This window comes from Hylobates moloch, unplaced genomic scaffold, assembly GCF_009828535.3.
Source record: "Hylobates moloch isolate HMO894 unplaced genomic scaffold, HMol_V3 SCAFFOLD_12, whole genome shotgun sequence".
NCBI classification, from domain to species: Eukaryota; Metazoa; Chordata; class Mammalia; order Primates; family Hylobatidae; genus Hylobates; species Hylobates moloch.
In genome coordinates, this window is record NW_026652287.1 from 35,019,248 (window position 1) to 35,033,422 (window position 14,175).

Genomic DNA, 14,175 nt, shown 5'->3' on the forward strand with positions numbered 1-14,175 from the left:
AAGCGGAGTTTGCAGTGAGCCGAGATCGCGCCACTGCACTCTAGCCTGGGCAACACAGCAAGATCCCGTCTCAAAAAAAAATTAAGAACATTTTATCCAGGTTCCTACTTGTTTTCAGTTATAGGGTTGGGGGCGGGGTGGGAGGGTGATGATCTGACACAGTGTAACGGGATGGGGAGTCCGGTCTTGCTTTGCTTTCTGTGCCTTTTCTGTCTTGTCATTGGCTCTCCCGCCCTCCTACACGCACCCCGCCTGTTGCTTCCCTCATTCTCCAGTTCCCTTCCAATCCCCCTTCACTTCTCTTTACTCCCCTCCCCCAGGTCAGTGTTCAGCGTTTCCTCCCTCTTTCTGTTCTCCCATCCTCCTGGGCAGCTAGCTGTCTCTGTCCTGTTCTGTCTCCTGTTCTCCCGCCCCCCCCCCCCGCCCCGCCCCGCTCCTTTCTCCTGGGCCCTTCTCTGCCGCACCGTCCACAGCTGCTCCATTCCTCCCCATCCTTGTCTAGTCCCATTCGTTGTCCTTTCTCTCCCTGGGTCACAGAGATGGCCCCGGGGTGGCCGCACCCCGTTGAGGCAGGGAACGTCTCTGTGAGGCTGGGGAACGTTTCTGCTGCATGGCCGAGTTCCCAACCTGGACCCGCCGGGTCTGGCAGCCTGTCCCCACAGTAGCCTGGGATGTGCCCACGACACCCCCGCCGCCCAGCTACCCGGCCCTCTCCCTGCCTCGCACTGGCTCCTAACCTGCTTCACGTTCCTGCTTCCTGCCCCAGTCTCTGGGCTGACGCTGTCTTAGGGGCGCCCCCTCCTCAGCTGGAGGGGCACGGTCCTCTGTCCCCCACTACTTCCAATCCTCTCTCCCTTCTTTCTCTCCATATTGCTCTTCCACACTCATGCACCTCTTCTTTCCTTTTTTTCTCGCTCACTCACCCGCTGGAGTGCAGCAGTGCAGCCTCCACCTCCCAGGCTCCAGTGATCCTCCTGCCTCAGCCTCTCAAAGTGCTGGGACCACAGGTGCAAGGCACCATGCCCGGCCTGTTCTTTTCTCTCTGCCCTTTTTTGTATTTTTTCCTTTCTCCTTTCCTTCTTCCCTAATGTCTCTCCTTCCCTTAACTTCCCTCCTCTCTCCAGCCCTCTCCTACCCTCCTTTTCTCTTTTCCGCTATCTCCAGCCCTCTCCTATCCTCCTTCCCTCCCTCCTTCTCTCTCCCCCTCCGCACCGCTCCATCTCCCTCTCGGTCCGGTCCTGTCTCTGCCCCCTCTCTGTTCCGTTTTCTCTCCCACCCTCCTTCCCTCTCCCATTTCTTCTCTTTTCCCCTCTTCCTGTTCTCTTTTTCTCGCTGTCCTCTCTGCTGCCACCCTCCTTTTTCTCACTTCTGCACTCCCCGTCCGTCCGGCTCCTCTCTCTCCCTTCTAGCAGATTCCTCTCCTCTCCCTCTGTGCTCCTCCCTCCTCCTCTCTCCATCCCCTTTCTCTCCTCCCAGCCACTCTCCTCTCTCTACACCCTCTTCTCTTTCCATCTCATGGTCTCCTCCTAGCTCTCTTTTCCTTCCCAGTTCCTGGCTCTCTCCTTTCTCTCTTTCCTCTTCTCTGGCTGGAGCTCCCCGCTCCTCCATCCCTCCCTCTCCCTGGGCAGTCGGCCCCCTCTCCCCTACCCCCTTCTCCCCCACCCCCTTCTCCCTAAGACGCTCCCTCCTTCACCTGTTTCTCTGCTTCCCTCTTCTCCGAGCTCACCAGCCATGGCACCCACCCTCTCCCTCTCTTCCTTCCTGTCCCTTTTTTCACCCCCTCATCTTTCTTTCCCCTTCTGTTTTTTCTTCTCTTTCCACTTCTGATCCCCTACACTGTTTCCTTCTTTCTCCCTCTTCCTCTCTCCCCTCCTGCTCTGGCCATCCTTTTTTTTTTTTTTAAGACGGAGTCTTGCTCTGTCGCCCAGGCTAGAGGGCAGTGGCGTGATCTCGGCTCACTGCAAGCTCTGCCTCCAGGGTTCACGCCATTCTCCTGCCTCAGCCTCCCGAGTAGCTGGGACTACAGGCGCCCGCCACCACGCCCGGCTAATTTTTTTTCTTTTGTATTTTTAGTAGAGACGGGGTTTCACCGTGTTAGCCAGGACAGTCTCGATCTCCTGACCTCGTGATCTGCCTGCCTCGGCCTCCCAAAGTGCTGGGATCACAGGCGTGGGCCACCGCTCTTTCCTCCTCCTTTTTTCCTGCACTCTCTCCTCCTTTTCCTCCCCCTTTCTCCTGTTTGATTTCCACCTCTTTTCTCTCATCTCTCCTCTGAATCTGCCTCTTCCTCTTCTCACCTCCCTCGTCCTTCCCTGTCTCTCCCCCTTGGGTCTCTCTTCCTTCCCTCTCTCTGGTTTCTCTGTCTCTGCCCTGTCCTTTCCTTTCCCTCCTCCCTGGACCTGTCTCCTCTCCTGGCTCTCTCTCCCTCTCTCTCCTCCGAGCTCTCACTCCCACTGGCCTCCCTCCCGGGAGCCCCGTCTCCTCTGTCTCCAGGTGGCCTCTGCATCCCTGCCTGGTGGGCCTTTGCCTCCCTCTCCTGTTCCTGCCTTGCCTGCTCCCAGGTTTCCAGGTCCTGACCAGGAGGCAGGAGTCCATACCGAGGCCCAAACAGGCTAGCCCTGAGCAGGGCCCCCAAGCCTGGGGCCCAGGAGTGGACGGACCTTTGTGACACCCATTCTCTCTTTCTTTTCCATCTGTCCGGAACTCTGGACACTGCCTGGAGGAATCAGGCCTGCCCTAGGCCCAGGAAGGCGGAAACAAAGAAGATGCTCAGAGACAGGAAGCAACTTGCCTAAAGACACACAGCACGTAAGAAGCAGGGACAGGACTGGGTGGGGCCCCTGGGGTTGGCCAGGAATGGGCTCCTGAATCTGATCCCTGGCCTCCTATCTGAGCTCAGTGAGCAGGGGATGATGCCTTTCTGCTCCATTCCGCTCCCTCCCCCACTCTTCCTCTGACAACATGAAGCACCTCAGCACTGAGGGGACCTCACCTGAATTCCATTTCAGAGATGAGAAAATCGGTGCCCAATGTTTCTGAAGACCAGCAACTGCTAAGACAGAGACTTCGAGGGAACCCGACCTTGCCTGAAAGACCAACAGCGCCCCCTGCAGGACATTTCCCTCTACTGAGAGAAGCCACAGGCGCCAGCCTGAGGCATTCTGAGTGCGTGGAATCCTCTATCACCACCTCCTGGCAAAGAACGGAGCTGCAACCCAGCTGTATGAGACACCGAGAATGATCCCAACAAAAAGGAACAGTGACCAGAATGCCTAGGGGAGGAACAGGGGATACTGGGTGGAAGGAGGGGAGAGGGAGAAGTTGTAATATTTTGTAAAATGAACATTTTTACTCCTAATCAATATATAAACATCATGCTCAGCAAACTTCTTGGTATGAAACTTCTGAACTTCACACATTTTCAAGTCATTCTATGGGTGGGTGGATTGGCTCCCATGGGAATGCAACTGGGACTACACATGGGAAACAAAGGACAATGGAATTTGGTTCACACAAACCTGTTTGGGAGATTGCATTTCCAGGAAATGGGCCAAATTGTTTCCTTTGTAACAACATTGTTGTGCCTTGCTGACTGGAAGGTGGGTACAAACAAAGGAGGATGGACTGACAGCTGAAGAGGCACCAGTAATGAGCCCCTAATCCTTACCAGCGAGTCTCTCTGATGGGTTAAAGAAGCCTACAGAGGCCAGGGGTGGTGGCTCACACCTGTAATCCCAACACTTTAGGAGACTGAGGCAGGTGGATCACTTGAGGTCAGGAGTTCAAGACCAGCCTGGCCAACATGGTGAAACCCGGTCTCTACTAAAAATACAAAAATTGGGCCGGGCGCGGTGGCTCACGCTTGTAATCCCAGCACTTTGGGAGGCCGAGGCGGGCGGATCACGAGGTCAGGAGATCGAGACCACGGTGAAACCCCGTCTCTACTAAAAATACAAAAAATTAGCCGGGCGTGGTGGCGGGCGCCTGTAGTCCCAGCTACTCGGAGAGGCTGAGGCAGGAGAATGGCGTGAACTCGGGAGGCGGAGCTTGCAGTGAGCCGAGATTGCGCCACTGCACTCCAGCCTGGGTGACAGAGCGAGACTCCGTCTCAAAAAAAAAAAAAAGAGAAAAAAAAAATAAAAAATAAAAAAATAAAAAAATAATAAAAATACAAAAATTGGCTGGGTGTGGTGGCACACGGCTGTAATCCCAGCTACTCAAGAGGCTGAGGCAAGAGAATTGCTTGAACCTGGGAGGTGGAGGTTGCAGTGAGCCAAAATTGAGCCACTGCACTCCAGCCTGGGTGACAAGTGAAACTCCATCCCACAAACACACCTGCCCCCCATCCACCAAAAAAAGGAGCCTATAGTTGCCAGTAGACAATTTGGGGTTAGTAAAGAATTTTACAAAATACTAAACGTAGTCTTGTATATTTTAGGATTGCTTGCCATGCAACTATGTACTGGGAGCACCTAAATGCCCACATGAAACCCTAGGCTGGGAAGAGGGAAACTTTCTCAATGCCACGGAGCAGATAACATTTTCTGGTGGCAGGAAATGGGAGGGAGCAACCCCTCCTAGAGCATTTACCTTGCCAGGTGCTCTCACTTCTTAGACCAGAAGTCACAAGGCTGGGATGAGGGTCCAGGAGGCAGAGAATGAGGGTTGAGTTAGGGTCAGGACAGTGGAGACAGAGAGGAAGAGACACAGAAGGATGGGTTGGGACTTTATCCTGGGGGAGGTGAGTGGCCACGGGGAGGGCTGTGAGCAGGGGAGTAGTGAGGTCAGCTCTAGTGTCAGAAAGCCCTCCATTAGGGGGATGGACGGAGGGGGGATGCTGGGGGCTAGGAGGCCAAAGAGGAGGCTGGGCTGATGGTCCAGGTGGCAGAGGACGAGGCTTGAGCTGGGACCAAGGCCATGGAGACAGAGGTGAAGGGATGAGGCCAGGAAGAACTTTAGGGGTAGGTATGGTGGTGCATAGGGGAACGTGATTGGGACAGGGCAGTGCTCTCGTCCATGAGGTTGGGCAGGTGGTGGCACCACTCTCTGGAACAAAGATCCCTGGAGGAGCACCCGATCCGGGCAGGTGGGAGGCACTGGCTCCTTTAGTGGCCCCTGAGGCACATCCTGGGGAAGGAGCCCAGGAGGCAGATGGGGCCATGAGTCTGGAGATCAGGGGTGGGATCTGAGCTGGAGATGAGTTGGGGGGAATCGCTGGTGAAGAGGGGCTGTCTGGAACCTCCAGGGTGAAGGGATGCAGCAGACACCTGGAGTAACAAGGGGAAGCATGCATCACCATTACACACACATCCCTGTCCCCCAGCAAGGTGGGGCCCCACCGGGCCATGTCTTCCACAGACGCACACGCGTGCAAAACGATCCAGCAGAACAGGGGAATTCCTGCAGTGCTGCTTAGAACAACTCAAATCCAGCAAAACACTCTTACACCAGAGATGGAATAAGATGGCACCTTACACCAGAGATGGAAACTGCCCCAGCTATGTCAAAAGGTGGTGAGGGAAAAGAGCAACACTTGCAAAACTGCTGACATGTGCATCTGCTTGTTTCTGTGCAGAGTATCTGCAGCATACCAGGGGACAGAAAACTCAGGCTGCCTCCAGGGAGGGGAAGTGGGTGCTGGAGCCCGGGGTGAGCATACGGTTTCTCAACGTGGATCCCACTGCATCTTTTGTCTATTCTGGAGACAGGGTCTCCCTCTGCCACCCAGGCTGGAGTGCGGTGGTTCAATCACAGCTCAGGAAGCATCGAACTCCAGGGCTCAAGCGATCCTCCTGTCTCAGCCTCCCAAACAGCTGGGACTACAGGCATGAATCACTATGCCTGGCCAACCTACTCTATCTTTTGAGTTTCATACTTCATCCCTGGATACCCCGGTCAATAAAATAAAATAGTGAGTGGGTTCCCCAGGGACCAGCAAGACCGGGAAGAAAAGTTTAATAAGAACAGGACCCTAGGGGAGCCTGAAGGAGCTCAGGCATTTCCTGGAATACCCCACAGAGTAACTCTGCCAGCCTGAAAGCAACCGAGTCTTAGAGGGAAAAGGATATAATCAGGCTTATAAAGATCCCAATGTTCAACTCAGGAAAACTAAGATGTGCCCCCAGTGCCGGGGTAGAAGGCATCTGCAGATCAGACACAGGGACCAGGACTCCGAGTTGTGAACACTTCCCAAAAAGCATCAGGAGGCCTGGCGCAGTGGCTCATGCCTGTAATCCCAGCACTTTGGGAAGCTGAGGCAGGTAGATCACCTGAGGTCAGGAGTTCAAGACCAGCCCGGCCGACATGGTGAAACCCTGTCTCTACTAAAAATACAAAAATTAGCCAGGTGTGTTGGCGGGCGCCTGCAATCCCCACTATTTGGGAGGCTGAGGCAGGAGAATCGCTTAAACCCAGGAAGCGGAGGTTGCAGTGAGCTGAGATCGTGCCATTGCACTCCAGCCTGGGTGACAGAGCGAGACTCGGCCTCAAAAAAAAAAAAAAAAGCATTAGTAAATATTTCGGGAATCATCTAGGAAAAGAGTGAAGCAGGATTCACATGGAATGAAGACAGAAAAAGCATAAGCTACCTCCTGCAAGTGAAGAAAGAAACAGAAGTCAGCAATGTTAAGACTATCTTCTTTATTAAAGTTACCAAAAATAGGCCAGGCGCGGTGGCTCACGCCTGTAATCCCAGCACTTTGGGAGGCCGAGGCAGGTGGGTCACTCGAGTCTAGCAGTTCAAGACCAGCCTGGGCAATATGGTGAAACCCCGTCTCTACAAAGAATACAAAAACTAGCCGGGCGTGGCGGCGCATGCCTGCAATCCCAGCTACTCAGGAGGCTGAGGTGGGAGAATTGCTGAGCCTGAGAGGTGGAGGTCGCAGTGAGTCAAGGTACCGCCACTGCACTCCAGCTTGGGTGACAGAGCGAGACCCTGTCTCAAAAACAAAAAGAAGTGACGGGAGGGAAGACAACACCTCACGGTGCACCACCTCCTGGTCTTGACAGTCGACTCACGTGAACCATCACTTGTTCGTAAGTGCGTTTCCGACCTGCCATCGTAATTCCATTTTAGTCATGCATCCCGAGGTCATTCAAACCACACCCAGGAGACACTGGACGAGAGCATTCACTAGGGTGCTATTTATAACCACACAATGCAGGAGGCTAGCTGCGTGTCGATTTGCAGGACAGTTTAATAAACTGCCACACGACACAGCTGAGCTTCACACAGCCATGAGGATGGACACAGCCACTCCTTGGGTTTCTGAATAACGTATCAAGTGAGCAGTGCATTTCAATCAAGCCTGTACATCAGGACCGTCTTGCCAAAACAACACTTGCTTTTGGTTGCTGGAAGCTGTAGCTTTTCAAAACCTTCACACATTTCCATGTATCGTCGATGTTTTTAAATAGACTTACAGGGAGGGCGGCACACAGCAAAGGCCCGCAGGCCCTCGAAGCACCGCGGTCCAAGCAGGATGCTGGGCGGCGGGGGGCGCTGGAGGGGGTTCTATTTACAGTGTCTGGGCTTTGACTCCACTAACTGTTGGTTTTCTTTTCTTTTTTATCTTAAACCTTTTCCTTCAAGTCTGGAGGCCTGTGGAGGGCCTGTCACCCTGAAGGCAAGGATTCCTTGTTTGCACCAGGCAGACAAATGTCAAACCACAACCCCAGAGGCTGCGCTAGGCGTCAGGCCCAGAAGCCCCTGGCCATCCAGCCCTGACTCTTTCGTGCCTCTGCCCCTGATGAGGGGACCCAGGGTACCCTCAAGGGGACACAGAAGGGAGGCTGCATCCTAGTCCAGTGTCAAAGTGAGGGAGGCACTGCAGGAGCCTGGACAGGACCACCTAGCCCAGCCAGGGCCAGGAGGGTGAGACCACCTGGAACAAAGGCACAGAGGCTGGAGAGAAGGCGGCATGTTCCCAGACTGCATGGGCTCGGGGTAGGGGGATGCAAGGTCAGAACTGGCATAGTGGCCAGGATCTTGGGCTCTATTCCATGGGCAAGGGGGAAGCCCCTGGGGCTGCATGGGGCCATGGGGGAGGCGGGCACAGGAGATACTGGCTCCTGTGCCAAAGGCCCCAATCCAGCCGCTCCTCTGCCAGCAGGAAGGCGGAAGACAAGGGGCTGGCCCAGGTGGCCTCGTGGGACGGGGGGAAAGGAAGGACCAGCAAACCTTTCTTGGGATGGCAGAGGACACAGGGGACTCCAGCAGAAAGGGAGGCCCCTGGGTGTGCAAGACGGGACGCTGACCAGCCTGGGCCCTCACCGGCCACTACCCCCACCACCACCCCCACCCCCACCCCCACCCTGGCCCCCGGTGTCCGGCGCTCCTGACATCATGAGGAACAGGACGACGGGAATGATGTACATCCACTGCAGCCGGACAGAAGGATGGACAGACAGACACAGAAAGAGAGAGAGAGGGGAAGGAGGTTGAGTGTGGGCATCACCCGCCCAGGGTGGGGAAGGTGGGGTCCGGCATGAGGGGAGGCCGCGTAAGGGGAGGGCGCCCAGGTCCCCTACATCACTACAGGTCAGGGAGGGCCGGTGGGGCACAGGGAGGGGCAGGGGTCTCGGTCCTCACTCAGGCCTCCTGTGGCGGTGGCGCGGGCCCTGGCGCAGCAGGACGCAGGGCTGTGAGCAACACGGCCCCCCCCAGGATGATGTGCCACTGGGGAGGGAGGGAGCGCAGGTCAGGGCCAGCGGGCAGCCGTGGGGCCCTAGGGCCAGCAGGGAGCAGGAGGGCGCTCGAGTGGGCAGCAGGGCAGGGCCCAGCAGGCAAGGGCTCAGCCTCTGGGCCTCAGTTCCCTGCAGCACAGCTGTTGGACTATCCAGGCGGGGCGGGTGAGGCCCTCAGGCAGGGCGCTCAGCACGGCAGGGCTCAGCCATCCCAGCCTCAGCATCCTCCTAGCCTGCCTTGGGCCACACAGACCTCTCGCTGGCCTTGGCCTGCCTGGGCTCCTGTGCCACAACCTAACACCAGTCTCCACACTCAAGGGACCAGAGGCCTAGGCGGAAGCCACCTCCCCTGGCCATCCCCAGCCTCCCCACCCCACGCCTCAGCCTCCAAGCCCCCGGGACTCAGACCTGCTGCTGGCAGCACAGGCCCCTCCCTCCTCAGCTCCAGGAGGCCTCCCGGGCACCCTGCTGCCCCCAATGCCCCTCCCTGTGCCACATCCCTCCCGGACCCACTCCTCTCTCCTTCCTGTACAACCCCCTGGAGAAACTGTTCGCCCCTCCTTTCCAAGCCTCCCTGGTTCCTTTGAAACCTCCACTGTTCCCTTCCTCTCCAGCTTCACGGCTCCAGCCTAGCTCAGGCCGAGACCTCCCCCAGGACCCTGCGCCCTAGAGCTGGCCCAACTTCCCCTGACCACACCTCCGTACCCTCTTCCTGCAAACAAGCCTCAGCCCAGGTACCAGGACACACAGGAGGCCCAGAGGACAAGGGGCCCCCATGCAGGAGGCCCGGAGGACGAGGAGCAGGCCCAAGCACCATAGGGGAGTCTGGGTGGGAGCACGGAGGGCCTGGCCAGGCGCCGGGACTGTCGGGAAGGGAATAGGGGAGGCGGGGGAGCCCCACTCACGTATTTGGCGAAGAAGGACTTCTGCTCCTGGGGGTTCTTGGCCTTCTGGGCCTGTTCCATCTCCAGGCGCTCGATGAAGGCTGCCGTCTCAGGGCTGGGGCAAGAGGAGAGAAGGAGAAGGGTGAGGTCCGGAGTCCAGGGACCTGGAGACCCTGAGGGCAGCAGGAAGGGCCGGGGCAGGTGGCAAGGGCACCGCGAAGGCAGCAGAAGCAGGCTCACCCCGGGGCTGTGGCGGGCGGCTGCAGCTGCACCGATGTGTTGAACAGTTCCAGGTCCACGTCCTCCACCTCATGGCCCCGGCAGCCCCCGGGGTGCGTCACCACCGACACGCCCACCACGTTGCCGGCCACATCCACATGCAGGGTCAGCTGGTCCGACAGGTGCGACTCCACCAGGGAGCACTGTAGGGGGAGTGGGGTCAATGGAGGTGGGGAGCCTGCTGCCTGGGCTCCACCCTAACCTCCCCCCCCACACCACAGGACCCCCGGAGCATTTTTCAAAACCTTCCCATGGTTCCCCGTCACCCTCAGGCCCAAGCTCAACCACCCCCCACCCCGGAGTCCTCACAATGCTATCCCCATGAAAGCACCCGCTACCTGGACCGACCCCTCCAGACCAGGAGGCCTTGGAGGGCAAGGCCAGATCTGAGTCTCCCAGGCCTCTGCGGGCTCCAGAAACACAAGGGTTCGAATGGTGGAAGCAGGACCAGGGTAGGGGGTAAGGAGGACAAGGGAGAAGGGGGCTTGTCCTCAACACCAACTCACCGCAGGGACAAAGGAGGAGACATAGCCACCAGCTTCCAGGCCATCCAGGGCCCCAGGTCGTCTTGGGACCCGGACCCGGTACAGGCCATTCAGGGCTGCCACATCCTGGGGATGGGAGAAAAGGGTGCTGGTCAAAAGGATGGTGCCAGCCCTGGACAGGCTGTGATGCCTACCAGGCCTCCGCGAAGGCCCCTCTCCAGCCCCACCCACCTCACGGCCTACACTCCCCAGGCTGGCCAACCTGAGTCTGCCCAGGACTCTTCCTGTTGGGGTGGCCTGGCTGGTGGGTGAGGCCAGGAGCAGCTGGGACCGCCCCACCTAGGGGAGAAGCCACCACAAGGAGGGCAAAGCCCAGCCCAGCGATGGAGTGGGTCCTGAGGAAGCCTCCCCTGTGCCTGGATCCAGCCGCACCTGGCATCCACCCTACGCCTGGACGTACCAGTTACACGCACAATAAATTCTGTTTGGGGGCAGCTGTGACAAGATAATCATGTGGACACCATGCAGGAAGGCTGCTCAGGCAGACCTCACCACGTGGCCACCAGAATCAAGCCTGCACTCCCCAGCCTCCCTCACAGCTACATCTGGCCGATGGGTAAAATGGGTTGTGCCAGCTTTTGCAAGCTTTCTCTAAATGCTGCTGCTCCTTCTGCCCCTCTTTCTCCCTCTCTATCCTGCTGCCTGGAGCCCTGGGGCCTCTCTGCATGACCCCTACGGAGAACTGAGCTGGGCCCTTGAGGCTGCCACAACACAGGGTGACAGAAGGGAGCTCCTGTCCAACCATAGCTATTTTGAGGATCTCTTTCCCCTCACAAGCAAATCTCATCTAAGTGGTCATGAAACAGCTCAGCTGAATCTGGAAAAGAGGAGCCAATTGTGTGAACCTGTGGGGGAAAGGGGTCTGCGGGCAGAGGGAGCAGTGCGGGAAGAGGCCGTGACGCAGGACATTGTGCCTGGCAGCACTAAGACGAACTGCAATGCTGTTCCACCAGGGGCAGTCATCGAGGACAGAGGCTGAGAGTGGCAGGAGGTACTGGGAGCCCACCTGGGCCTGGAGGGAAGGCTGCCAGGGACCAGCAGGGGGTGGCTGAACAGATAGCTGGAAACCCTCCAGCCCCATCCACACCCAGCCCTGAGTTCCCCAAACCTCACCCGGAGTCGGCCCCGCTCCTCGTCGCTGAGCTGCCGCTGTGACAGGGACAAGGTACCATCCTGCTGGTTCCAGAGCAGCGAGCCCCGCTTCCGGAAGTTGGCACTGTCATCTGTGAGGAGCTCAGGTTCAGAGACGCCCCCTCCCCCGCCCACCCTTCAACCCAGGCAGGGGCCAGGAGGTCCAGCTTCAAAATTTAGCCTGTCCTCCACCCGAGTGACCAGGTTCCCTCCCCATCTTGGCCCCCATTTTCCTATCTGCAAAGTGGGGACACCTCCACCATGTTCCACCTCACAAGGCAACCCGTAGCAGATGCATGAATCCCACAGCTCCCAAATCCTGCCTCTGCCTCGCCAGGTGACCCAGGGACAGCCATACAACCTCTCTGAGCCTCAGCTTCCCCAAATGCAAAATACGGAGGCTGTGGAGTTCAGGAATTCCCAACTACCTGGCTGTGTCAGAATCAGGGGAGCTGTTCACTGAGCAGATGCCGGGGTCTGCAGAGGGGCACCAGCTTCAGGGTTTGTGCCCTCAGGTTCGGGGCCTCAGACTCGATTACTACACTCTGGGCAGCACTGACATCCAGCTCTGGGAACCTGGACACCTGCATCATGGCAATTTAAGTTTGGGTTTGAAGTGGCCCCTGCTCTGCCACTCACACACGATGAGACCTTGTGTGGTGCCTACTCTGAGCCCACTTCCTCTTCTGGAAAAAGGGGCTGACACGAACACCTACCACCTCACATGGCTGCTGTGAGGACATCTGAGTTAATACTTGCAAAGCGTGGAACTACTAATGCTGGGCACATGGCGACTGATCAGGAAAGCCGGCTCTGAAATTATTACTGCTGTGCTGACCTTTTAAAAACTGAGATTTGTCTCACAGGCAAGGGGGCATTTAAAGACAGTGTTTCTCTTCTTTCATGTCCCCCTTTCCCCCAACCTGAGGCAAATCTGTTACTAAATGGATGTTAGTAAATGTCATACGACAGGAGGCACCCGGACTCCAAGTCTTGACTTCTCAGGGCACCAATGTTAAGTGTCTAGGAGAGGACGTTGCCTGACTCACCGATCTCAAATGAGTGCTCCAGCAGCAGTCCCACCGTGCCACAGGCCTCGCCCTCTCGGCCTTCCGCCCCGGCCTGCAGAGGACACAGAAGGCCCCAGGTGAGGACCACCCACGCCCTCAGCATGATAGTCACCCACAGAGCCCAGGACAGACAAACTGGTGGGTTGAGGGAGGAGCCTTATCTTCAGGTTAATCGTTGCTGCTTGCCTTTATTTCACTAGAAACCACCCATTTCATGAATATTCATACTCTGGACTCCCTCACCCCCAGAAAACCAGACCCTACAAACATGCCTAACCACATTGCCAAAGCAACTATCCCAAGGTCACTTCCAAGCCTTGCACCACAAATACTCATGAGTTAAATGACACCCTCCCTCTCTCAAGGCTTCTTTTTCATGCTAATATTCAAATGGCCTCCTTATTACCTGACAGCCCAATAGCCAACATGCAGCCTGAGTTCAGTCCCTATCAAGCACATTCAAGATTCATACTTTCCTTTTCTCCAATCTCCAAACTTGCATATTCAGGAGGCAAAATTCCTCTCCACTTCCTCAAGGGCCCCCTCCCACGCCTTATTTTCTTTTTCTGAGACAGGGTCTCGCTCAGTCGCCCAGGCTAGAGTGCAGTGGCATGATCTCAGCTCACTGCAACCTCTGCCTCCTGGGTTCAAGCGATTCTCCTGCCTCAGCCTCCCGAGTAGTTGGGATTACAGGAACCTGCCACCACAGCCAGCTAATTTTTGTATTTGTAGTAGAGACGGGGTTTCACCATGTTGAGCAGGCTGGTCTCGAACTCCTGACTTCAAGTGGTCCGCCCGCCTCGGCTTCCCAAAGTGCTGGGATTACAAGCATGAGCCATCCGCGACCGGTCTAATTTTTTTTTTATTAGTATTTTTTGTAGAGACAGGGCTCGCTATGTTGCCCAGGCTAGTCTTGAACTCCTGGCCTCAAGCAGTCCTCCCGCCTCGGCCTCCCTAAGCGTTGGGATGACATATGAGCCACCGCGCCCGGCTTCAGCATGCCTCTTTCATTTTAACCGCCCCGACGTCGGCTTCTCCAAGACTCCACACCCCCCAGCCCCGCCCCCTCATACATATTCCCGAGCCAGAGCCTTCCGACAGGTGCTCTTGTTCTTCCTCCCAGTCGCTGCAACCCGGTGCACTGGCGAGGCCCCTCCTGCGCGTGCGTGACTGAGGCCTGGCTTTCCAGGGATCTCCCACCTCTTCCCTCTCAGCCCTGCGCAGCCTCCTTCCGTCTGTAACTCACCTAAAGACCCAAGACCTGCGACATCTGTAGACCGCGCCCGCTATGCACAGCTAAAGAGCACTCACCCCTCGCGCACCAGTCCCGGCCCGGCAGCCGCTGCCCCGGGCTCGACTGGGCGCTGCTACCGCCATCAGCAAGAGCAGGAGCAGCCGAGTTGCTCCAGCGCTGGCTGCCGCCATCTCGGCTCCTTCCCACCAGCGAAGTGACGGCTGTGAGCCAAGAGCCGCGGAGCACGCCGGGAGAAACAGACCGCATCCTGACGCCCGTGCGCCTGCGCTGGGCCCCGGCGCCTGCGCACTGGCGCCCATCCGCACCTGTGGCCTGACGTCAGCAGG

At 57.3% G+C, this 14,175-nt stretch overlaps 1 protein-coding gene across 3 annotated transcripts; it reads right to left on the minus strand.

Annotated features, from left to right (window-relative positions):
* Positions 1-4,166: 4,166 nt before the first annotated feature.
* Positions 4,167-14,120, minus strand: EMC10 (ER membrane protein complex subunit 10). 3 transcript variants are annotated; one of them, XM_032169044.2, is made up of 8 exons: positions 13,906-14,120; positions 12,574-12,646; positions 11,507-11,616; positions 10,355-10,459; positions 9,810-9,991; positions 9,591-9,684; positions 8,591-8,677; positions 8,290-8,379 (listed from the first exon to the last, which is right to left on the minus strand). In XM_032169044.2, exons 1-7 carry the CDS (start codon positions 14,017-14,019, stop codon positions 8,591-8,593), a joined length of 765 nt encoding a protein of 254 aa, XP_032024935.2. In that variant the 5' UTR covers positions 14,020-14,120; the 3' UTR covers positions 8,290-8,379. The 3 variants fall into 3 exon arrangements, with proteins under 3 accessions (XP_032024933.2, XP_032024934.2, XP_032024935.2); XM_032169042.2 differs by lacking the exons at positions 8,290-8,379; positions 8,591-8,677 and adding an exon at positions 4,167-5,267; XM_032169043.2 differs by lacking the exon at positions 8,591-8,677 and having other exon boundaries at positions 6,623-8,379.
* Positions 14,121-14,175: the final 55 nt, after the last annotated feature.